The sequence below is a fragment of the Solenopsis invicta genome, chromosome 2 (assembly GCF_016802725.1).
Source record: "Solenopsis invicta isolate M01_SB chromosome 2, UNIL_Sinv_3.0, whole genome shotgun sequence".
Lineage (NCBI taxonomy): Eukaryota > Metazoa > Arthropoda > Insecta > Hymenoptera > Formicidae > Solenopsis > Solenopsis invicta.
The window spans coordinates 8,360,844-8,386,459 of record NC_052665.1 but is presented as its reverse complement, the minus strand read 5'-3'; the positions used below and the strand labels follow the sequence as shown (position 1 = coordinate 8,386,459).

The window sequence follows — 25,616 nt, the reverse complement described above, 5'->3', positions numbered from 1 at the left end:
CGATACTATTTAATTAAATTTTAAACAGAATATTTTATTTGCATAGAAAACACGTAAAAAAAATGATAAACAGATTTCGTAGCTTCTCTAAAACTTTTAATGAATAAAAAAACGTATAATTACTAATACAAATATCTTCCAAGGGAGCACGCTACTTGTCGACTATATTTGTGGCGCCAACTGTGATGATATAGACATAACTTCACCTCTCTTAATTTACCAGATAAAGAATGAATACAGGAACAAAAGGCAAATACTTTTCAAAATTGACACTTCAATCGACATCTTTTACAATAACCATACCTGTATTTAACAAATAAGAATTTAAACGTAATTATGTTTCTTACGTGACCACCGAAAAAATTAATCGCGTATAAAATGGCTGTGACAACTGCTCAAATGCCGGAAGAACCAACAGCTGCTAACATCGATGTCAGCATACAAATTTCTCTTTCTCAAATGCTTGATCTTGCTCTCGGAGCACCAGAAGTAAAGCAATAGCAAATCTGATCATCTATCATCCTAGTCATAGATAAAATTTTTGATAAAATTATTGATTTTAGGTTGGCGCGGTTAATTTCAATATTCTTCATAATTTCCTCAAAATCTTGTTGCATCAAATTAATTTGCAGGCTACTAAAGTTGAGTATCGTGGCGAAAATGCGGATCGTATTAAAGTAAGAAAAATAATATGGATAAATGAAACAAACGAAAGTCTTAATTTTTTTCATTATGTTCATGTGAGAGCAATTGTAGAGGATAGTAACATCCTTGAAGCCGAGCCTTGATCTTCAACCTCAGGAGTATAGTATTACCGATGCTATCGGCATAGCATCGCAACAGATTCAAAAAGACAATGGTCCAGACGCTGATGTACTTACAGAAGGTAAATTCATGATTCCGATATTTTAGTTAATTAATTATAAATTGTTAGAACAAAGTAAATCAAACAAGATTTAAATATTCAATTGCTTATAGAGGAAATTTTGACAAATGATGTAGAGCAATAAATAGATTTTAGGGAAGTTCCTGAAGTTTCGACAGTCGTGTCTGTCGCGAACGGTTCTACTGAAACACCTATGGTATTAGCGATCAAAGAGCTCGAAAAATCTGTAAGACAAATTATTTTTAAAATTTATATTACATACGATGATAATATAATTCATTCATGAATAATGGATAATTTATTGAACAGGTAAAAGAGTTGCAAAAGAATTATCAAGCTTTAGAAGATTTGTCTACATCTCCGGAAATAGTTGAAGGTTTAAAAGAGAGAATCGCAGATCCGACCGCGGATTTGTGGCAGTTTATTAATATCAATAAGAGATTGGATGCTAGCGAACAAGGTATCGATAAGGTACATGGCTTGCTAATTTCGTAAATTTCTTGTGAATGTTATTTACACTCCGCATCGCTGATATTTTAACAAAAGAAAATTAATCAAATTTAATCGTTAAGACGTTAAAATATTAAATATTAAAATACTTAATTTTTATAAATTTATAAAATTATTAAAGCTCACGACAATGGTACAAGATGTAATCAAAGGCGATATTGGCGTAGCAGCACCAGTAGACACATCTTTGATTAACACGAGATTGAATGAACTCGAAGATAAAGTTTCCAAGATGGAGCAATGGCTCATCAATCTGCAAACAATTACTGATATTTTAACCGAAGATTTAACTGCTCTAACTACACCTGTAGCAGCAGTAGAAGTAAAAGAAGAACCGGAAGCTGCAGCTGCAAAACCAGAACCAGCAGAAATCGCAGCAGTCGAGGATGCGATTGTATCAAAGCGTGAAAAAGAAGAAAGAGTGAAGGAAATCTCTGAAGTAGCAGCTGATAAAATACGCCAAGCAAAAGCACTAGCACCTGATAAGCTCGCTTACAGTAATAAGTTTTATGATTTTATATAAAAATTACTTTAATGTTAAAAACATTGCTACTGAGCCATGTATAAATATATAATATTATTGCTATTTTAATTTTTGAAAAACGTATTAGAAATATTGATTAGAAAATGTATTTAGATAGCACTGCTGTAGCAGAAATATGCCAAGACGTTGTCACGTTAAAAACAGATGTAGCTCGTATACAACAGGAATTGCAAGATCTCAACGAAAGAGTCGCGCGTATGTTTTTATATTCACGTTTACTTTATTCTATTACTAGAAGTCAGAAAAATATAGTTGATTTTGATTAGTTATACATTATTCTTGAATTTAGAGACCGAAATATCAGCACCAACGATTGCTATCGGCGCGCAAATCGATGCGCTGTCGGTACAACAAGAAAAGTCGGAACAGGAACCCGTTGTTACAGAACCGATTGAAGATAAAGAAAAAATAGTCGAAGTAAGTGATACCGTGAACTTGGAGCAATGTTTGGAAGCTGTAAAAAATGTAGAAGCAACGACTGGTAAAACTTTGGACGATATTAATCAACGCGTAGTTGTGTTGGAGACGGAAATTGGACATTTGTTAGAAAAAGTGAATAGTATACAAGAAGGTGAGAAAATAGGTGAAGGCAACATTGACAAACTTATTGCAAAAGTGGAAGAAATTGAAATGGATATTGAAAAAATTGGACAAGCGATGGACAAATTGTTCGATGACAAGGGAAAACAGGAAACTGATATCAACGTACGAACTTTCAGTAATAAAATAAAACTAATTAAAGTTATTGTTTATTGTTAAATAACATATAAAATTAATGAGAGAGCAGCTACTTTGTATTTTATGTAATTTATTTAAACTATTGTATATATCATGCAATAATGATGCTGGAACAGGTGTTACTGGAACAAATAGAACTTTTGAAAACTGTTAAAGCAAACAAAGAGGATCTCGAAGATGCTTTGGCCGACAAAGCAGATACTCAAACTGTGAACAGAAAGGTATAAACAGTTATCAAATCTACTGGCCCGTGCTTGTTATAAATTAAAGTATAAAAAATTACTATAGGTGTCGCATGATCAATTTGATGCTGCCTGCGATGATCTCACTCGTGGTCTCGAAGAAGCAATTGACAAATTGACCAAGCAGGAATCGATCTGGCAACAAGCGCTTGATGAAGTGCAGAATGAAATCGCGACCAAGATGGACAAAATAGAGATGACACCACTGAAAAACTTCGTAAACAGTAAGTTAAAGTCGCTTCAAGAAAAACTGAAGGTTATGATTGAAGCGAAACAAGAGATCGAGGCAGCAGGAACGAAGAAACTGCTTAAGTAAATATTTGATGCTCGTAAATAAGATTTTACGCAACGTCGACTACTCTCTTCTCTTTCGTTCAGAGATGTTCAATGTATATCGTGCGATAAGGATGTTGTAATGAAGACGGAGGAGGTCGGTAGATTTCGTGCCGATCCGTTACCTTGCACCACCAGCATAAAACCTTATCTCACGTATAAGTTGGACCAAGTCAGAAAACTACAGAAAAGATTGCCTCACAGTAGAAATATGATCCAATTTGAAGCAGCAATGCAGGAGGAGACAAAAAAGATGAAAGCCAAGGAGGAGATGCTCGCGAAGACTCCTAGGTAACTGATATAGTATTTCATCCGATTCCAAAATCTCGCAAAAATATTAAGTCTTGAAGCGAAAATTATATATATTGTAATTAGACATTGATAAATATTAATATTGATGAATATTAATATTTATCAACGTTTATATTAATATAATATTAATGACGATTAATATTTGTATTAATATTCATATCAATATTAATAGATATTAATATTAACAGATATTAATAGATATTAATATTTTAAACATAAAAACGTTCTTTCTTCAAACGATTTTTCAAAATTATTTTTTCTCAAAATTATAATTGTAGACTTAACGACTTCCGGAGTTTTTAAATAGCTTAGTGATAAATATTGTTGCCTTAAGTTTGATAAGTCTAATGTACTAGAGATCATCTGTGCAATCGATACTGTGGCGGAAGTCACACGGTTACGACTCCTCACCAAAGAGTCATGCGAACAGGCCATTTTCTCACTCAATGGGGACCCGAGGCGATACAATTAACGGACGGTTTGGTAAAGGGGAAAAACGGTCAAATGTATCGCAGTCGGCCAATGCCGGGTAAGACGGACGTCTGCGCACCACGTTGTTGGGAAAGTCAGATTATCGAGGAAACTGTACCCTCGGTGAATATCAACGTGATTCTAGTCATCATAAATAATTTACACATTCATTTTACTCACAAAGTATATTCCACTCTTACAATTCTCTCAGGAATGTACTTCGGCAGCGCCTCGTAAATCTCTGTCAACCCGACGAAACAATGCTGGAAACCGTGAGTGAATAATACAACACTTTGCATTCAGAGAGATATTTGTTAGAGGTTATCGTGTAACATTTCACTGAAAATTAAATATTATGCTTAAATATTATGTAATTACTATAATTACTGTTGTTACGCAATCTATGTATAATATATCAAGAGTACACCTTTCGTATACATTTTGTCTCAAATTATAGAAAAGCAGAACTCGAGGAAACAATCGAAAGAAGTAAAAGTATCGGAACTATCGGAGGAAAATTCAGTACGTTATATGCTTTATTTATTTTATTACTGAAGATATTAAAAACTCCAAAGTTCTTTGTGCAATTTTATTTAAATAAATTACAATCTTTGATTCGGCACAGACAATAGAAACAAATCAAGCGACATATCCACAAGAAAACGACTTATCTTAGCTGGACATCAGGATGAGACTACCTTACACGAAACTCTAATGAAGAGACGGAAATAGAATGAATGAAGTAAAATATACATAGCATAAAGGAAATGTATATAATTTAGTTGATATCGATGCATTTATAGCGCTTCTTGGAAACAATAGGCATACAATCTTGTAAAATTTTAACGCACAAAATTTTCTAAAAATTTTGTAAAAAGATTTTCCTGAAATATCTAAATGAAAAGATTTGCAAAATTGCGACTGTCAAATTGGAGTTATTAATTATTTTATTATTAAGAGAAATTTCCAGAGTACACAAGACTACCTAGTGAAGTCGATTTGGAACATCGGTGGTCTGCATACTAAAACAAAAATATTAGATCGCACTTCACTTTCACGGCCGTACGAGACCGCGTCAGAATATTGCACATCGCCGTCCGAAATCCCTTTTTACGTAAAGGGCACATGCACAGCGCTCAAGATATTTATTGGACTCGCTCCGATTTTGCCCGATCTTATTTTATGTATCCTACAAACGAGTACTATGCGCGCTAGTATATATTCATTTATAATAATATATATTTATGTATACGTTACGTAGTCTAAGTTCTACTTCATACAAATTTCAAGGTACGGGAAGTATCTACAAGTTAGTGTCTATCATATAATTTACGTACTGCCTTACGACAAGTAGTTATTAATCTACGTTTACGGAGTCTAGAATTACTATAGGTTACAGCTCTATGATTTCGCGATTAAATCAATGGCGTACGGAAACTTCATCATCGTCATCATATTTAACGATACAATACAATAAATATAATAGGAGAAATAAATAAATATATGTATATATATTTATATTATAGTTTCGATGATCGGAGGGGGAGGGGGCTACAGAGACAATATATGTCTTAAACATTAACATATATGGATATGCATTATCGATTACAGTTAATAATACTGGCAGCTTAAAGTACGACGCATGAATTACATTCAACCTAATTAGACGCGAAAATAGAGAGTGCCACTCTCATAATTCAAGTGTTTCTGCGATTGCGAATTTAAACGTCTGCTTAATTAAAGAACTAATGTCTTGCTTCTTCGCGTTTATATCGAAACAGCTAAATGATCGAACGAGACTGTCGGTTATGATGATTTTTACAACACAGTGCTAGCACTCGCTATTTCTCGCCATAGGTTCCCTATGCCACTACTTAAGATCAAGCAAAACTCTTCTCTCGCTTGCGCGGCCAATGAAAATTCGCTCACAACCTCTGCGAATCGAATTTCTAAACTTGAAAAATTATTGTAACACCACGGACGTCTCATCATTGCGTCTGGATGACGCGATCGTTGCTGATTCTACGTAATAATAATAATAATAGCAAGTTTAATTATTTATTATCGTTATCGTGTGCGCACTCGCGTGGGAGTGCCGACGCGACTCACGCGGACAAAGGGAATTAAATAACAGATCACAGGTGAAACTAGGCTATCTCTGTAACAAATTAATATCACATGAAAAAATATGTATCAGTTGCATCCTATCGCAAAAATCTTCCGCGAGTGTCCCCGTGGACTCTCGGACGGATGGCTCGAATAACGAGCCATCGATGATTCAGACTGTCTGATCACTATCGTCTTTCTTCCACTCTTTTCTCGCGTTTCCGACTACACTGTCGCACGCGTCGTTTCGCGAAAAGCTCGCTTGTTTATTATAGTCTCTTCGACTCGCAATTTCTTCGCGAGGTTACTCGAAAAACCCTGGCCTTACCCAATATTCGTAATTGATACCGAGTCAACTGACTGTCGTACGCTTGCTTATCATACTAAAGTCTACTTAATCTGCACTTATCAACGACGAGACGGATAACTAAACCCTGACTAAACGATTATGATTAGAAGTAAAGTTTGGCATTTTATTCGCGCTCGCTGCGCGTAACCAACTTAGCTGTTGCTCTACGTTCCTCTCCTGGATATTTAGGATTAGTTTTTACTTTGGCTTCCAGCTCGCGCTACGCTGGGCTGCTTCTACGCGGCACTCTGTGTGAATCTAAATACGCGCATTACACCTTTCCTTCTTACTTAAATTATACCGTTTCGTAAAGCAGCGTTTCTGATCCCATTTGAAAGGTTCCTTTTGTGTAGAATTCGTCGCGGCTTCGAGGAACAATTCGGAAAAAATACGTCCTCGAGAATGTTTTCGCGTATACACCTGCTAGAATCGTCGATATCCCAAATTCGTTATCCTTCGCGGGAGTTATTAACGGTCACTATTACATCGAACGATAATTCGTATCTGGTAGTTTCAGGTAATTTCGTTTCCCGGACTCCCGCTACCACAACCTCTGGTACTGCAACGTCCACTTCTATATTGTGCCGCGATGCATGCGTTTGCCTGTGAGGTAGGTTTGCGCGATGTTTTGAGGAAGACGAAGCGTGTAAAATACCGATTTTCTTTTTACGCTCTCGAGTTGAAAAGGAAATGGAGACGGGATGGGACGAGTACTCACCGTTCCTACTCTAATTTCTTTTATTGTGCAATAGAAAACCTGGACTTGGCTGTAGACGTGCGAAAGTAAAGTGCGTCGAAAAGACGACATTTGTGAGCAGGTATCTTTACTTGGAGCGACCTGAGATTCTTCATAGTTTGACACTAGTCTCTCGCAACAAATTGCACGGACCCGGACGTTCTCGTCTGATCGATCGTATTGTGTATCGTTGAGCAGCCTCGCTCAGTCAATTTATACTTTTGTACTGTACTCGTACTCCCCCTAACATTTCGCGGCGGAAAGCGGCATTCCCCGTCAATGCTATTATTGTCCATTATCTCTGGCATTCTTCGTGCGGAACGGTTTATTCAACCAGAATGCGAATTGATACGGAGGATCTTACGGAAGTCAACTTGCGTCTCGCTACCGACGCTCGGAAGACTTCCTCGTTCGAAAGTAATATTTCTCACATCTCGTTCGCTATGTCATGCTTATCGTTCATTGCAATCGCGCGCTTCGGCGGGGGGAAAAGAAAACGGATTATCAAAAGAGGTATACAGCGCCTTAAATGGCGCTACGATAGATGCGCTACAAAAGCTGAACTATGACCGGATGCAGGAGACACATGTGCTCGGCACCGCGTATCGGAAGACGATTCACGCTGAAATGACGGACCATTTCCGGTATGTTCTCGAACGGCTTGCTGAACTGTCCCAGGATGTAAGCGTTCAGCTCCTCGTTCTTCTGGATGCGCATATGCATGAAGCCGCGGGCGCTCCTGAAACAATTACAACGATGTAATTATTATACATGAATTATCACAATCGATAGCATCCGTAATGTTGATAATATATGTAAAGATTGGTCCAATAGCAAATTATCGGATAGGTGAAAATGTTCATTTATGTGCTACTTACTTTAGGGATAGGGAATAATCTTGTTTGGTCGACTCGCTGTTTCTCACCAGGTAGCTTCCTTCTTGATGAACTCGTAAAAGACCCTCCGCTTCAATACGCGTAATAGAGCCGTGATACCACCTGATTAAAAAAATTGTTTTAAATATCATGCATTATTCGCGAATTTTTATTGTGAAAATCTTTGCATTTAAAAGTGTACAAGTATGAATGCATAAATAAGAATAATAGCGCGGAGCCTTGAGAATGTTAACAAAGTTAGCGTATATTTGATTCAATTTAATGGTATATTTTTTAAAATCCGTGCAAAAATAGTGTCTTGAAGAAGCACGGTGAAAAGCGACAAACTCTCACTCACCCTTGTCTCTCCAACGGAAGTTCCACGTCAACCAGATCGGCCGATATCCGAGCGGTGCTGATTTCCAGCGGTAAGCCGAGACTCAGACCACCGGGTTTCTTCGGCACCAATTGACCGCCCGGATTCCCACCGCTCGTTCCCGCCGCGTTACTACCGGCATCCAGATTCAGAGTCATCTTCGGGCGCGCCAGACCGCCGCCTGAAATGAGTCACCCGACAGTTAGACGCATCGCGGAACTCCCGCCAGTAAACACCGATGATATACGGAGTCGTCGGCGATCTATCGTCACAGGCTTTACGGTCCCTTAATAATTGCTACAAATCAGAACTTGGATACGTTGAAGTCTGTCCAAGTAACGAATAGATTATGTTGCGTCATTCACGAAAAATTATTACGGGGTTATTAATCTTATTTTGTCGCTACCCTCAATGACAAATTAATATCGATAATCTCACAGCAATTTTTTATTGATGGTCTTTTGCTTAAGATTATGATTGAGATTAGATTAGATTAGAATGAGATACCGAGATATTTAGCATCAAAGCATTCTGAAGAATAATAAGAAAAAGCTTTATAATTAATAATATAAATAATATTATGACAAATCTCTCATCGCTAAATAACAATATTGAAATTAAGTAGTGACTTGCATGGTTGACGAATATTTGACGAATATGAGACATAGGACTGCCTTCTGAAGAAATCTTTTTCGAAAGTGACAGACCACTCTGCGAAGTATTGGTTTATGCCCAATTTTCATGGTTACGTGACTTTTTGCTTTGATAATATCAGATCGAGGGTTCGTCGTGAACGATAATGATCGACGAAGGACACTTCGCATGAAGGAAACGCCCTTGAATTCAGTAGGACGCTAATTTCATTTGTTGGCGCAATCTCTTAGCGGTTGACTTCTCGGACGCGGTACATGACGCAGGTAAAATAAAATTGCTCTGACAGGTGTAACGTCGAGTTAGCCTCTTTCGCAGCTTAATGTGCTCGAAGGGCACGCCAGAGTGTTTTCGTCTGCACGCATACATATGCAGATATTTACGACGTCTCGGGGAAAAAAAAGCTGATAAATTAGCAAAGTGTCTACGAAGTACATTTACGGAATTATCAAAAGAAAAAATTGAAAGAATTTTAGCGAATTGAGCCTTAAGAAAACGAAATTTTATTTTGATTTGAATCTTGATGCAACGATGCGCAATAAATAATTATATCTGACAAATTTTTCGCTGAAGAAAAATCGTTTTTAAATTTGTTGTGTAACTTGTAACGGAAACGACAGCTAGTTCTGGAACATCCTCTATACGCACATCAAATTACGGCAAGAGAAGGGCCTGAAAGACCGGTGGGTATTTCTCACGCACCATTTCTATTCAATTCCTCTTTGCGAAACACACGTTTCGGGAATGTGGTTAAACATTAACGGCGCCGAACGGCGAAGCGCTACTCGACGAGATTGCGTGCGTCTGTATTATTAAATTCAATCTGGCGATCGGCCCGGCAGATTTATCCGCTTGATTTTCCTCTTCCTTTCCCCGGCGAGACAGTGTAAACGCCTTTTCTCGTCCCCGTCTTTACTGGAATCTTGCTCCTCGCAACTAAACTCGTCTTTTGTACAGACCCACGAGTAATCTCTCGTCCTGACACTCGTATCCTCCTCAGACTGTTTTAATATCCGTCTCTGACGGGGATACGTCTCAATCAATTTCTTCGTAGGCTTTCCGACCGCCGTGTGCTCCCGCGGGAAATGGGGAGAAGCTATTGAGATGCTCTGTACCGGATCGTACACAGGAATGTCAAGGATACGAGTAAACTCCGCCAGTGATCATATACAAATTCGTAGCGACGCTTGTTTGCTTCAAGACCATCCGAAGTTTGGTTGAGTGATGTTTCGAAGTGATGTCGCGTCGTGCGGGGAAAAAGGGAACGGTGATTGCGCGCGGCGTTACAAAGTCAGAGAAGAGAAATAGCTAGGAAGGGCGAAAAATATTCCTTCGACGAGAGACACGCGAGAGGCGTCGCCGCAGACGTCTCCGGGGAAATTCCTGGTCACGAATGAAGTTCCGAGCGGGGTGTGTGCGCGAGAAATCTCGCAGGCGTTCACCGTCGCGAGGGTACGCAGCTATATCGTCACGAACGACGAGCGGAAATTTTAATTTCCCGCGAAAATCAGAACGTATTGCGTGCCGCCGGACGTCGAGACCGGGACGACTTCTCTCGGGATGACGGCAGAGCCGAGAAGTCGAGCAGCCCCCGCGCCAGCGATTCGTATTTATTGCCGAGTGAAGAAGATCGAGGGTGGAACCCGCCGCCGAGATTTACGATACTGGTGAATTTACGGCCTCGGGGAGCCGGCGCGTCAAACGCACTCGAGAAAGGAGTCAACGGCGATTCCATTGAGTGGCAAGGCGCTATTAAATGAGAAATGACACCTTACGACGGCGCGCGGCCGCTGTTACGCACGCGGGCAGCTGCAAAACCTGCAACGTTTTATGAGCAAAAACTTTGCGAACTGTAAACGCGCGAAATGAAACCTTCCGCTTGAAGAGAAATATTTCAATAAATGTTTAACGAAATCGTTGGATCGATCATATTCGTGTTACGACCTCCGGCCGTCGTTTTATTCGACGGACATAAAAATTTATTCGCGCTGAAGCTCCGATTTCGTAAACTCTCGCGTATGAAATAACCGTACGATGGAGAAGAAGATCCCAAAAGCTGCCAGTCATGATGAGTTTGCTATCTTGACGATTCGCCACAAACGCGTCTTTAGCTCGTATGGCATCGTTACGAGGCTCTACTCTCCCTCGACGAAATTTCGCAATAGCACCGAAATGTCCGGACAACAGATGCGAGATGCTGTTGGATAGGCCTTGGAGATCTCTCCGCCAACAGATGTTGCAGTTACACGCCCTTGAGCTCTTCTATCCCTCCGTCGACGGGCCCTTATCGACGCGATGGCAAACACTTCGAACCTGCCCGGAATAGTTGATACGTCCGCGATCCTCATGAAATATGAAGTACGATAGACGCACGTCAGACGTTTCCACCGTACGATTCGAATCGTACTCGTACAATTTGTCCAAGGATCACCGATACCTTGGTACGATATTGAGACGGCGATCGCATTCATTATTTACGAAATAACTCTCTCTGGGACTCTCATTTTTTATTGACTAATACCAGGACACTCAAGTTATTAATCAAACTTGCTAACAGCGAGTAGTTTCATGTACATTTCTGATACTAAAATTGTTTACAAAATATTTAATATTTATATTTTAAAAAATAACGTATGCTGCTAATAAAAAATTCATAAGCAACAATTTATTTGCATTAAGAAGACAGTATTATATTTTGCTAATGATGTAATATATTATTTTGAATGAAAGATGTTTCTTCAGATATCAAGAAGATAATGTTGCACGCACAACGTTAACTCTTTGAAGTAGCAAAAACGGAAATTGTTAAGATCCTCAAGTCTGGCGGATAATGACATTACATGGTTAGATATTGGCTAGTCCTTCGTAGCTTTGACATTTGATCGCATCTTTGCCCTTGCCTGCCGGCGGCAGCATATTACGGCCCGAAGATTATTTTAGGGGTGTTACTGTCGTCATCTTAAAGAAAAACTGGTAAAGAGAATAATTATTACGAAGAGATGAAATAGTGCAAAAAATATATGCTTTAATGTATATTAAAATAACAAATGAATTACAGACACGAAAAACTGTGTTCACTGATTAGTCAGCAAATGCAATTTTTTAAAGAAAAAACTTATTTAAAACAATGTAAATTTGAGATTAAATGGAATAAATAAAATTTGCACACACACACACACACACACACTCTCACAGGTAGCTTAATTATCACAGATGTGTTCTTCCGAGCGTAATTATTAAAGTGCGCTAATTTTAGTCGGGAAAGCTCGGCAGTAGAGAATCCCGAGTATGGTCAGCCGAATAGCGGTTCGCGTCGTGGTGGAGTTTTGGATCAGTACCAAATGGATAACAGCAGACAGTCGCGACGCGTGACATCAGGCAAACAGTACGTGGTTAGATTCTTGAACCAGTCAAGAGTAAAATTGCGTTTATTCGTAGCTGGGGCGATCATCGTATGAAGTTTAGTACACACTACGAGTGTCTGCGTTCGCGCAAAATCCACTCTCCGAGCGGGGAATTTAGAAAATAAAGCTCACGTAGCATACGTGCAATTTGCGAGCTCTTCTAAAATTTACGACCTGTAAAAATTCGCCGAGAACAGAGATGGTCGTTAAAAATCTGTATTTGAAGGCAGTCATGAAAATTAGAGCTTGTTGAGTTGCGTCGACGTTTTAATTTTGCTTCGTTAATAAACGTATACTGCACGACAGAAATATAACTGAGAATTATTAAATTTAATTATGTATAAATATAACAATTTTTAAATGTGCAGTGACATTATTGACTAACGAACTGTACAAAAATTATAATCACGCTGCTGCACACATCTACGAGACGCTGATTCGAATCAACGATACTTGCTGAAGATGACGACGTGACGGCTTTGAAATGAAGTCTCTGAACATGATTATTTACGTGTTTGACCGAAATGGTCAGAGGACCGCGATGTTGATTAAACTGTACGTGGTTTGCATCTACGAATAGCTACGTAATGAAATTGCGGATCCTTCTATCGAGGACGGAGTAAACAGGACAGTTTGCGACGAACGTTCCAAGCCAATATCGAAAACAATAGTAAAATCACTGCAATATCAGTTCCAACTCACTTAGATAAGTATTCCTTGTGGTCTCTTCGATTGGATCTAGCGCATTACAATGTGGTCAGAGAAATAAAATGAAGAAACACACGTTAAAGCCATGTATGTTGTTTGTTAAAATCGATTCTCTAAAAATATACTCTCGAATATATAACATCTTCCGTCGTTACAACTAAATTAAATCAGTAATTCGCGACTTTGGTTTTAGATATTATCTTTTCTTTTCTTCTGTCTTTTTTTTTGTCTTTTAGTCTCTTGAGCATTTAGCCTGAAGCGAGAAAAACAAACTTTTTGCGTAAAACTCTTGGCTCGCATTTGGTAGATGAGAATACGAATCGTCACGTTGGAAAAACAGAGACTCTGATGTAAGTTACACTTAACAACTTCAGTCGTAAACAACCGGAAGAAGTCTTGTGTACAGACACTTCTTCTCCCGTTTGCCAAAGCTTTTCCTATGTACCCAACGAAGCGAACCGAGCCAGATATCACCGCGTCAATGCGTTTTTTGCCTCTCTCTTCCCTCTTCTCTAGACCGTTAACGATCCGCCACTACCTACGACTTGAGGTCGTTAAATGGCCTACGCGTGAGACAGATGTGCTCGTCGAGGTTGCGAGTATCAATTTTTTTGCTGTCGTAAACGACCTAAAGCGACGGTGCAAAAAAAGCCGAATGTATTTACAGCTTAAGCGCGAGCAAGGTGCAATCATTTACTTTTCGCTTTCGCGAGATCTATCGTTCCTTGTATTTGTTTCAGCGAGTGCAACAATGCCGCTTATCGGTGGGGTCGTTTCAACGATGACGTTTAAAAGAGACGATCGGAAAGGGGACAGTACAAACTTGTCGCAAGTAGGGCGTAATATTTCCGATACTTTCAATACGCGCCTATCTTTCTAGTGACACATGCTCATATACATTGATACCCGCGTATGAACGTACACATGAACGCGTTGTAGGAGTATGCAAAGCAGAACGAAGCGGTAGCTTTGGGTTGTATACTCCATCATCCGTTCCTACGTGTCTCTATAGCGTATTGTGGATTGGCACAAGCCAATGGCTTTTATCTGAAAGCACAATGCACTGTTTTCCTTTCCAGAGGTTGGCCGTCCGTCAACGCCACGCTGAAATTTAAAAATGATACGACGCTAGAAAAATCAACCTACACTCGTTGCATCCGATACGCCACCCATCGTTTTCGAAAAAGCAGATAAAAACACCTAGGACAGACTTGGGATACTATTACCGATATTATACCGGAGAAATAATCTTTCAATCCAATTCAAGTAGTATAATAAAAATCAATGGATTATTGCTAACAGCCAATGATAATAGAATCGTACTAACAATATTAATAATTATGATGTTTACTAATAAGAAACATTTAAAAAATGTAGATGGTGATTGAATCGCCTCATCGGTCAAGATGGCTTATCGTGATCGACGACCTATTCGTACTGACAAACCAATAAGACGATCCACTAGCCACCTGCGATAGTCGTAGGCGAAGAAATCGATCGATCACATCCTGCCGGGCCTCCCACTTCCAAAAAAGTAATTGTCGACAACGAAACGTATAAAAAGCGTATATCTTTAGAGAAATCTGGTCCTGATTACGTGCTAACGCATTCGACCTCCCGTTCCCTCACTTCCCCTTTTTTCCCTCTGGTCCCTCTTCAAAAGCTAATTTACGAATCCGACATCCATCAACCGGGAAAAATATTACGGGTCTCGGTTCGCTCGTACATCCGACTGCCAAATCGAGATACGAAATATTGTTCACGGACAGAGCGCGTTTTGCATCAGTTACGAAATAACACGTATTTTTTAATTTTTAAAGCAATTGGTTCTAAATTTATATAACGACTGAATAACATTTTAATTTGGGTTTATTCGTGACTCTGTATTAATAAAATTGTAAGAAGCCTTTTGGGCGAGGGGGGGGGGACATACATATACGAGTGTAACGTTACATAATCACACTTTGTATGGGTAAGTATACAATTTTCGTTATTAAAACGCACTCGTGCGTAGCCATTCGGAATTGCCAGAACCTTTTTATGTCTACCGTACATTCAACAACGAAAAGCGCGTCACAGTGAAATATTCGACCAGCCGTAGTCGAAATAATTCGTGTGTAGCTTCGCGAGGGAACGCAACGCGACAATCGCACTTTCGTTATCCGGCAAGCGAAAAGGACCGACCCGACGAATGCTCGTGTGCGCGCGGTGCATTCACGTATTTACCCGCACGTCGATTAAACTTCGTGCAGGCGACGGCTATTTATTCATATTTTCGATGAGGTAGCTGCTCAAAGAGAGATTACAACTGAGTGACATGACTGGGCTTTTATCAACGGAATCGAGTGCACCATGTGCTTCATTTGCTTTGTATATATCGCACTTCATTGACGAACAATTGGGTACACACACGTGTTAAACGGGCAGTAAAAAAAAATTCTTTGAAAGCTGCAATAAATGTTATTAGGCTTGTTTGAAAGATGAAAAGAAATCTGTATTCCCTTAGACGGGATGCTTTTGAAAATTTTTGTACATATCAATATCCTTTACGATTGCATGACGATGCGAAAGAAAGAATAATCCGTCTCGCGTAATTTGTTTCCGGCTCGACGAAATTTGCAAGTGGTAGAGGTAATCGGCCGCGCTTTAAATCACCCGGGCAACGACGCTAAAACGAGTGCCGTGCTTTAGAGCCCCCGGGGCCGTAATTGATTAAATAAATCCGCGTCGGCGTATTTCACGGCGTGAGGAATCACTCGTCGCGCGGTCGTCGCCGCCGCCACACGTTCTCGCCGGGCGGAGAAAAAGAACAGTTCCCAAGGACCCGTAAAACTTCCAGGCAAAACGGATTTACCGGGCATTCCGTGCTTTTATTGACATTCGGCCGACGATAAAAATAGTTGCCCGCTCTTTCCTCGTCTCTCTCTCACGTTCCTTCTCTCGCCTACCTTATCCCGGTAGGTCTATACATCAGCGCACGTAAAACCCCAGCGCGCCTATCCCTCGTGTGCTAGCATTTACCGTCGCCCCCCGCAGATCGGCACCACCGCAGGTTTGCGGCTCCCTCGGCCGTAGGCGGTATGCAGCGCGAGAGAGCTCGTTCTCGTGGCTCTCGCATTAGAGCTTTCGCAATTTGGGAACTCGGAGGGTAGACGACGTGCGTTCAAAGTCCCATCAGGTTGGACGATACAGCTCCGGGGGATAACTGGAGAGGGTGCCTGGTACGACGGCAGCAGCAGCAGCGGCGGTGGCGGGCTTAATCACCCGACTAATTCCGAGCGTTTCGCGGTGCACTTGCATCGGGCCAGATTCACTTGGCGATAAATTATTGATGTTCTATTATTCGTACTATTCAATGTGATCAAAATTACACGTTGCCGTTTACTTCACTTGATAAATTGTTATTGCCAAACAAGGATCCATAAGTACTGTTTAATTACTTACAGTTATATAAATGACTGTGAGTCGTTATACTTAAATGCCGATGTGTCTATTACTGTACATTTATAATAGAAGCAGTTTCATTACTATGATAAATATGGGTTTAATATTTAAATAATCTATGTTAAATTACTTTGTCATACATATTGGCCAAACTACATTTTCAATTATGCTTGTATTAATGTTTGTTTTAGTGCAGTAGATTAACAGTAATATACTACACTAACTCTAGTAAATAATGTGTTACATAGTGTATACAGAAATTATATGTGACATTAATACACATAGTTGACGAAGAGGCGTGTGTTTGTAGTGAATATCCAGTCGCTGGGAGCAACTAAGTGAAGCTTAACGATGTTAACTGTTGTCTGGAAGGTTCATAACGATCAGCATCAAATTACGGTAGCCCCTCCGCCCTGATGAGTACTTAGTTTACCTCGAGGTGCCGAAAGTACGGTTTTTATCGATTTAATGGCCAGACGCTCGATTAAAAAGAAAGATAAACCAAATTCTCCCGTGGTTTGCCTTTTACATTATAATTTTCTTTCAAAAAATAGTTTACGCAAGAAGCAATAACAGTACATTATATACATACATAATTTAAAATATAAAATAAAATATAGAAAAAAGTATTTAAAGAAGAATATAATCGTATTATCAATAATTATATATTTATATGATATATTCACTTATTTATTACTAACATTTAGTGAAATTTTTATTTTCAAAGCTGCAATATGAAATATAAAGTAAATCAATGAGAACTTACCAAATAAAGAAGGCGGCTCTACATCGCGTACTGAGAGACTAGATGACGCCTGAGACGCGCTAGATTCGGTACTCTGAGTACATCTGAGACGTTTCCTAAGTTTCGGCATGTCGAAAGGTAAATCCCTTAGGTCCACACTGGTCGCGCTTCCGGATGTAGTGGCATCCTGTTGCATCAGCAGCCGTCTTCTTCGCAGTTTTGGCATGTCGAAGGGCAGATCCGAGAGTTCCGGCTCGTTGTCGACGAAATTAATATTGTCAAGCTGCGGCTTCAACAAATGAAATCCGAAGGGTTTACACTTGATACCAGCACGGGACTCGATGGATATACCGCTGTCCGATCCCTGGATCTCTGCGTCGCCCGACGACGATGACTGCAGAGCAAGGTTAATAAGATTCTTGTTCTGCGGCGTTCGCCGCTTCTTAAAAGACGTGTCCATGGGCGAGGTGACCGTGTTCGTGTTAGTGTTGTTGCCCGCCGTGACATTGTTCTCCGCGGTGACGTTCTCCTCGGGTGAGGCCTTCTGCGAATTATTATTGCGATTGTTGTCGGAGGTCTCCGAGGCCGGCTCTTGCGAAGATTTATCGGAGATCGGCGAGAGAATATGCAGCTTAGTAGCGTGATGGTTTAGAAAGCCAGGTAGCGACTGTTGATGATGATGGAAGCAGTTGCTGCTGCTGTCTGAGCTGTGGGAGCTCAGTGATCTGGTGCTGTGTCGACTGTCAGAGCTACTGGTCGATCTGTTACCCTCGCTAGTGCTACTCCTGATGGATTCCATACTGCCGCCGCTGCTGCTAGTCGCCATACTCTCCGTGCTGGAGTAACCAGCGCGACGTCTCGGAGTACGCAGTTTGAACTCCAAGAGACCAGCTTCTCTTCGCGGTCGCGCGTGTTCGCTCTCCGCTTCGTGAGGCCTGCCCTTGAACTCCATTATTGGCCTGCTCTCGCGGATCAGACTGCGTGGTCGTTGCCGCTCCTCCCGGGGCCTGTCTTTGAATTCCAATATAAGCTCCTTGTCGAATCGACGGCCCTGCGAAGAATCAATATTTTCCGGGACGAAGGTCTTCGGTCGGCTTTTGATTTCAAGAATGCTGCCCTCGCTGCTCTGCGGCGAGTCCTTGGCACGCAACAACGATTTCACCGGTAATCTCATATCCTTCAAACGGGGATGATCCTGTTGCGAAGGTAAATTCGGCGCGCTGCGAATATTCAACAGCAAATGATCTCGGTTTCCATGAAATTTTGCGGGTAAGGGTGCGGTCGATGGCGGTGACGGGGTGTAATCACGCGCTGGTAGTCTCGGAGATCCGGTTTTCTCATCGCTCGAATTGATTTGGAGGGACTCGATATCTTGGGACAGAGTAGAAATATTGTCTGACTGTTGTTGCGATTGCTGTTGCTGCTGCTGCTGTTGTTGCTGCTGCTGTTGCTGCTGCTGCTGCAAGCGGCTCGGAATCGGTTTTGGGCGGAGAAGTACAACCTTACGTCGATTATCTTTGCTTGACTGTGACTGACTGGCGTAAGGAAGCGATTGCTGATGTTGCGACATGTCTATTGACGAACTCGTTCTACTCGTTGGCGCAGTACCGCTACCCCGTATCTGTGTTTTATTTTATTTCATTCAAAACTTGTTTTTTATAAATAAAAAAATAATGACATTTATATAACTTTTTATGCTGAACGTAGCAAAGTTGAACGAAATGTGTTGTTTAGAAATAAGAAGATAAAAAATAACGGCAAGATAATTTGCAAATAAAAATTCTGCATTTAATTCAACATTGAAAAAAGCATTGGTAACAGCTTGAAGACTCTGTACATACCTGGGAATGTAGTACCGCATGATTGGTGACGCGATCGGGATCGTCAAGATCATCGTCGGAGCGATTGACCTTGCAGTCAAAGGCCGTCTCGTAGAGGTGACGTTGCCTGGCCATTCCTTCTTCGTCCTCTTCCTCGGGCTCCGCGTCTTCTTCGTCCCCCTCCACCCCCTCGTCCTCACCCTCCACGTCGTCCTCGTTCTCGACGAGTATCGGCTGCGGGTCTATCCTCCGCGTACGTCGTAGCTTGCGCACTTGATGCCGCGTCACTTGCGGCTGCCGTCGATCTAGCTCATCCTCTTCCTCTTCAGGCGATGCGATACAGGTACAAACGGCGGTAGGCAGATCATGGCTCAGCAGCCTATGAGGAGGCATGAGGGTGTGATCCCACTCGGTGATGATGCACGACGAGAGGATCTCGTTTCTGGCTGGGACAGCATGCTCGCTCCCCGACGTGGGGCTCACTAGATCCTGATTGCGATAGTACGGTGGTAGCGGTGGCGGTGGATACGGCTGCTGCAGTTGCTGATAATGCCGTGGCTGAGACGAGTACGAGCCTCCATCACCCGCTACCGAGTTTCTCTTGGGTACACCGGGTGTGCGCGAGCGCTCGCCCGGTACATCGAGACTGACGCTTTTCCGATACTGGCTTGGTTGTGATTTGGATAATTGCTCCGGTACCTTGAACAGATCGCCGTAGTAATATGGCGACGGATGACGCACGGGTTGAGCAGACTCGGTCGGGGATTGATCAGTGAGATGTACCAGAGCGACGCAATCTACGAGCAGACCATCGGTCGAATTTAAAGTATCCCTGTCCGCTGATGGAGCACGAGTCGAGGAAGCGTAGACGCTATTTTTTCGTTTTCTAACGATAACTGTCCGTCCGTCCTCGTCGTCTTCGCAGGATGAACCGGACGCTGAAGGATCTAAAAATTAATTAAAATAGTAATTGTAACACAATTACAATTAAGTCACCAATATAATTTACATAATTTGTGTATTGTTGGCTAAATGTTATGTATAAAAAGAGTTTGATATATGTAAAATAGTTGAGAAATGGCAAGGAATTTATCGATCGTGAACACAAAGATTCCGAAGATTTATGCGAGAAGGATGTTCTAGCCAAAGCTCACCTTCGAGAACCCCGAAAACGGCGCGAAATTTTCATAATCGTTCTGTTGTGGAAGGAAGCGTGGGGGACCCGGGTCGCCAAAGAAAGAGAACGAAAAAGCTTACGGGGAAAGCAAAATTGCCTTGAAATGGCAGCCTTATCTCCTTAAAAATCACTTCCTCCGTCCATGGGATATTACCGTAATGGTCCCTGGCTTCCTTGCCTGACGTTCTAGTCTTGCCCCACAGCCAACCACCCCTTTCAGCCTCTTCGTATTCGTCGACCCGTTCGAGCATCGTCTAATGCCTCTTTAGGCTTTACGATCGTGTCACGGCCATTCGCGACAGCAACGAGAGAAAGAGAAAGCAAGGTCGAGCAGACGAGGAGAAGGCACAAAATTACGCGGACACCCGGTACATTATATAGGCAAGGTACACATGCGGAATAGACGAAAGGACTGAAGATAATGGGCGCATTATGCTCGACCGGAGAGGGACCCACCGAAAGCCTTCCTCGTTCCCTCTCTCCTTGCGAGGGCGGCAAGAACGAGATGCGCTATAAACCATGTTGGTTGCTGCTTTTGACAGGGACCACCGCAGATATACGGATGAACTTGCCGAACGAGAAAAAAAAATTATTATCGGAAGCCGCTCTGATCCATCGCGTCGTCCAACCAGCACCGATGGACCAGACACAAAGGCTCGTAGCATCAGGATGCGGATATCGACCGCTTAGAGTGCAATAGGCTTTGTACGTCTCTTTGTCGCCAGATAATTTGTTTTTGATCGATCTCCATGCACACAATGTGAGTAATCACATTGCGCGCGCGTCGTATGCGTACAATATACACGTAGTTATTTAACGGTGTGGATTATGCTTTGAACATTTATTTTATTGTTCACTGCATTCAACTTTGTTAATAGCCATTATTTGGTTAATAGAAACTGGGCTAACTCGATTTTACTAGATGACATAATTTTCTACATTGAGGATTTTATTATGCTCCTATAGTTTAATAGATATTTTATAATTGCTAATACGCACGACTGATTTTACTTTAATAGTTTCAAATTAAAGCCAATGAGAAAATTTATACAGATTCAGTCGAATGATTGTCATGATGAAGTAATAAATAAATTTAGAAAAACTGATGAGTTTTTCTAAATTTATTTAGAAAAACTCATCAGTTTCGGGGTTCTCGAAGACGACTAAAAGAATGCGGATTCATATTTTCATATTCTTGTATAGTGTCACGTGAAATTACTGTGGGATCCATAACGCAGCAGGATATCCCCAATTTCCGGCGTATTTTAGTATCACGAGAGGGCTTGAACTTCATTTTCCACGGTCAAATACAAAGGAGTGGCGACTGGGGGATTCGTAAAGCGCGAAATGGGGAATTAATTCCTGGACAATGAATCCAGCAAATTATCGTACAATTCAGGCCTGTCGCCGTAAAAGCGGGGACGCGACGCGTGTGCGATTCCATTTTATCTTTTCCTTCGAATTCGCGGCACATTCTTGGCAGTGGGTGACAAACGGCGAAGAAGCGCCGGATACGGGAAGCTGCGGAAGAAATGGTCCCTACGAAACCAGACGTTGTCTACGTATTCAAACTTTCACAAAGGGGCAGGATCGCGGAAGACGACTGATGACCCATCCCCTTCGCGGCGATGAAAAACGGGTGCGAGAATCCATTACCTTTTATTTTCACCTGAAGCTACTTTTCTACCGACTTTGTTCGTTCGAAACTTTTTTAAACCGTTAAACTTTTTTAAACATTCAAAAAAAGTGTGGTGCACGAGATTAGAGTGAACAGCGATCCACGGGATTAATGGTAAAAATACAATACCGGATGTTGCGGCGTCAAAAAGAAATGCTAATGAGGAGACGCAATATTGTTTGCACAGTTGGTGTAATATCGTGATAAAATTATATCAGAGAAACGTGTCGAGAAGATAGGGGGGAAACTCAATCCACGCAAATAAAAAACAAGATAAAGAAAACTCCCGTGAAAGTAAGATCGAAGGAAACATGAATATGTATTTGCATCTGTTTCGCTCAAGCAACTCGAACAAGACGTAGAATTGAACCTCGGGAAAGTAAAACATATTAAAATACTGTAATAAGCGAGAAAACGTTATTTAGGTTTTGAAGTATTTAAAGCAATCTACAGTTTAATGAAGAATTCAAATTTTTCCGTCTTAAAAAGTTAGATTGTGATTTTTTAATGCATTGGGACTCGTGGAAGAATACAAAAATTACATTTCAAGGCTGCCCTATATACGACCATTGCACCGCCCAATTGCATCGCCCACCCGAGTCGATTATTCGTTCGTAAGCGAGAAAAACTGCAATGGACAGCACACGGCCTTTCATTGAACGCGCACACAAACAAAGGCATGCTGCGCGTTGGAGCGTTGCCAAATTGCAGTGATATTGATTAACGATCAATAATCTAATTTGCGAGATATCTGTCGAGGTTTGACTGTACGAAAAAGTGAATAGCGGACTAGAAAGTTGATGATTGAGCAGTTCAATTTAATTGGACTGGATTACATGTAGTAGTTGAAAAAAATTCGCACATTCGCTCTCATGTGACGTGAACGAATACTTTTAACTGACGAGTAAAACATTCGGAACCGTGGTCGAGTTCAATCAGCTGTCTGCAATTGGCAGACATACCTGTGTATAAATTGTGTTATAAAAAGTAATATAAAAAGATATATTTGTGAGATTGGTATTTTCTTTATTTTTTTTATTTAGATGTATTATGGAATTATAAATTATAATATTATATAAAACATAATTCAATAAACAATCATAAGACAAGAATTGATAAATGACTTGACAAACTTGAAAATGTATATAAAATTGCACAAGAAATATGGAGCTGCATAAAAAATATTCAGCATGAAGATTCAGTTGTAATCGAACAAGGCTCATCTCTGATTAGCTTTATTGATTATAATTAAATAAGTTCAGTAAAGGCAAAAAAAGTTTTATGTAAAATAAAGTTAATAGTAAAAAATCTACTGACGAATGTACGAATAAATGGCATTATTATTGTACATAACGGCACGATCGAATGTGTAGATGAACAGTAATGGATACTACAAGCGAATGAGCGATCGAGTGACAGAAAATAAAAGAGGGTACATTGTATGCAGAGTTAGGGGCGACAATACACCGGGGGTAGGCAGTGGTGCCTACCCTAATGAATCTATTACGGCCGGTGAGCGACAACCCTCGCCTAGCAATCACTACAGATAACACGAAACGCTGTCGCATGCATCCTGTTTACATGAGTCTGTAGATAACGAAGATGAACGTCCGAGGCGATCTATCTCGGATTTACAATGCTCTGGATTAGCGTGTAAACTTAACGAAGAGGCAAAAGAAACTCGCGTGTTAGAGAGAAGAATTGTTATCTGCGTCGATTAAGGTCAGTAGATAATAATGTTATGATTATGACAATCAATTTTCGATTAGGGACAGTCGTCAAGGCCGTGGAATGTAATCTATAGCAACTTGCTGTTAAAAATCGCTTACGATAGTAATACAGCGCACAATATAACTCGTTATATGGCTAGTATTAATATTTGCCAAATTATCTGGGAATAATTCATTAAGTTAACGCAAGCTTGATTTGATCTGATATAATTACCATTAAATGATCGAATAAAGTTTTTAGGTGTACAATTAATAATTTTTGCACTAAATAAACCGCAAATTTCAACAATAAATTAAATTCTAAAATTTAACAAAAAATTATAATTAATTGAAATTCTTGGAATGCATTTTTATTTAAAGGCTATTGAAGTTATTAAAAATTTTGAATCATTATATATTTCTGTAAAGTAAATAATTATATCCTATTTTGGGAAAAAGTTATTCTGATAAATGTCAAATCACATTATACGACACAAATCTCTAGAGTTATTCCAACGGTATTCTGACTTGGGATCAGACTCTCAGTTATATGATAATCCGAGACACGTGACTTCTTCATCTTGACGCGATGGTCGCCACGCCGTTTATGCAGTTTCGTTTTTTTTTTTCTGCGATTGACGATCAGTGGTAGGGTGAACAAAATTCCGAGAAAATCTTTATATAAAAAAGACCGCAGCGCAAGCTCGGAACCACGTCGCCCCGCATTTTATTAGATATTGTCCCCGTAACGTGACCGAGGTGGCGATGATAGTATGTCTGCGGGATATGTGGATCGTGGGATTGTATCGTCTTTCAGGAGCAAGAGAAAAGAAACGATAAAAAAGGAGAAGAAGGGTATAAGATGGCGGTGCAATTGCTCGACCTCGGATGATATCGCCAGCAACATTCAGGAAGATCTTCAGGGCGTCTTACGAAACAGCTAAAGATTACGGACCAAGCCGAGCAGTGGCGAAACGAAAGCCAATCTCGGTTATTGGCTCCGTTGCGCCGGAATCCACGGTTACGATCGCGAGATTGGCCAAAGTATCTGTGTGAAATGTGTCAGCCGTGTCAAGGGTGACGCTTGGTCACACGAAGATACGAGCGTATAAACTATCCCAGGATTATCCAATACATTCAGGAAGTAGATATCGAGTTGATGAATGCCGTGATAAATTCCGGTCTCCGTTGTTATGTAAAGTAGCTCGAATAAATCAATTAGTGTCACCTGTAATCTCATGTTATACGAGGTAATGTATGGTTAAAGAAAAGATTGTTTGTAGCGCATGGCGACAGGGTAGATTTTCTGTGCCGGCGCATCTCCTCTTTATAAAAATATATTTTCCTCGAACCCTTTTTATTACACCCTTCGACATCTTTTCGAAGGCAAGAAGGAGCTACTAACGAGGCAAAGTTATCAGAGTCACGACAACGATTACAAGCTGTCACTACAAAGAGGAGAAGATATCGGAAAGAGATGTAGGCGGGCCACTTTGAAGGCAATCCATCTGTTTTTTAGAGACTCGTTACAGACGCACGTTCTCGAACGCGTACGCATAGTCGCGATGATTGAAGCAACTGATTACGAGGGTACGTCGATCCTTTAGAGTGCCGCTCCGACGCGATATCCTTTGATTACTGTTTCGTATAAAGCCGTCCATCAATGAAACTGATAGCTTTGAATCGAAAGGACGCGCCTCTGCTTACCGTGAATTAAGTATGTTGTTAGCTTTTTAAAAATCTATATCAATATCAAATGGCAGTTCTAGAATTTTTTGCTTGACATCTAATTAATCAAAAAG

General features: G+C 40.8%; 2 protein-coding genes across 5 annotated transcripts in view; one reads left to right on the top strand and one right to left on the bottom strand.

Moving 5' to 3' along the window:
* On the top strand, positions 1–6,272 carry LOC105200922 (glutamine-rich protein 2). 3 transcript variants are annotated; one of them, XM_026130238.2, is made up of 14 exons: positions 1–489; positions 564–677; positions 757–886; positions 1,015–1,112; positions 1,196–1,357; positions 1,518–1,893; positions 2,034–2,135; positions 2,230–2,645; positions 2,795–2,899; positions 2,967–3,232; positions 3,299–3,544; positions 3,922–4,159; positions 4,221–4,308; positions 4,494–6,272. In XM_026130238.2, the coding sequence occupies exons 1-14, from the start codon at positions 379–381 to the stop codon at positions 4,589–4,591; spliced, it is 2,550 nt and encodes an 849-aa protein (XP_025986023.1). In that variant the 5' UTR covers positions 1–378; the 3' UTR covers positions 4,592–6,272. The 3 variants fall into 3 exon arrangements, with proteins under 3 accessions (XP_025986023.1, XP_039301736.1, XP_039301737.1); XM_039445802.1 differs by having other exon boundaries at positions 387–886; positions 4,248–4,308; XM_039445803.1 differs by lacking the exons at positions 1–489; positions 564–677; positions 757–886 and having other exon boundaries at positions 937–1,112; positions 4,248–4,308.
* The window catches only part of LOC105200923, a 203,611-nt gene continuing 182,609 nt past the window's right edge, over positions 4,615–25,616 (bottom strand). For both annotated transcript variants that reach the window (XM_026130237.2, XM_039445800.1), the window contains 5 exons: positions 19,272–20,197; positions 17,452–19,051; positions 8,461–8,659; positions 8,106–8,225; positions 4,615–7,966 (listed from right to left, as the gene is read on the bottom strand). In XM_026130237.2, the coding sequence (XP_025986022.2) occupies positions 7,777–7,966; positions 8,106–8,225; positions 8,461–8,659; positions 17,452–19,051; positions 19,272–20,197 (3,035 nt within the window). In that variant the 3' untranslated portion in view covers positions 4,615–7,776. The remainder of the gene's footprint in view (positions 7,967–8,105; positions 8,226–8,460; positions 8,660–17,451; positions 19,052–19,271; positions 20,198–25,616) is intronic.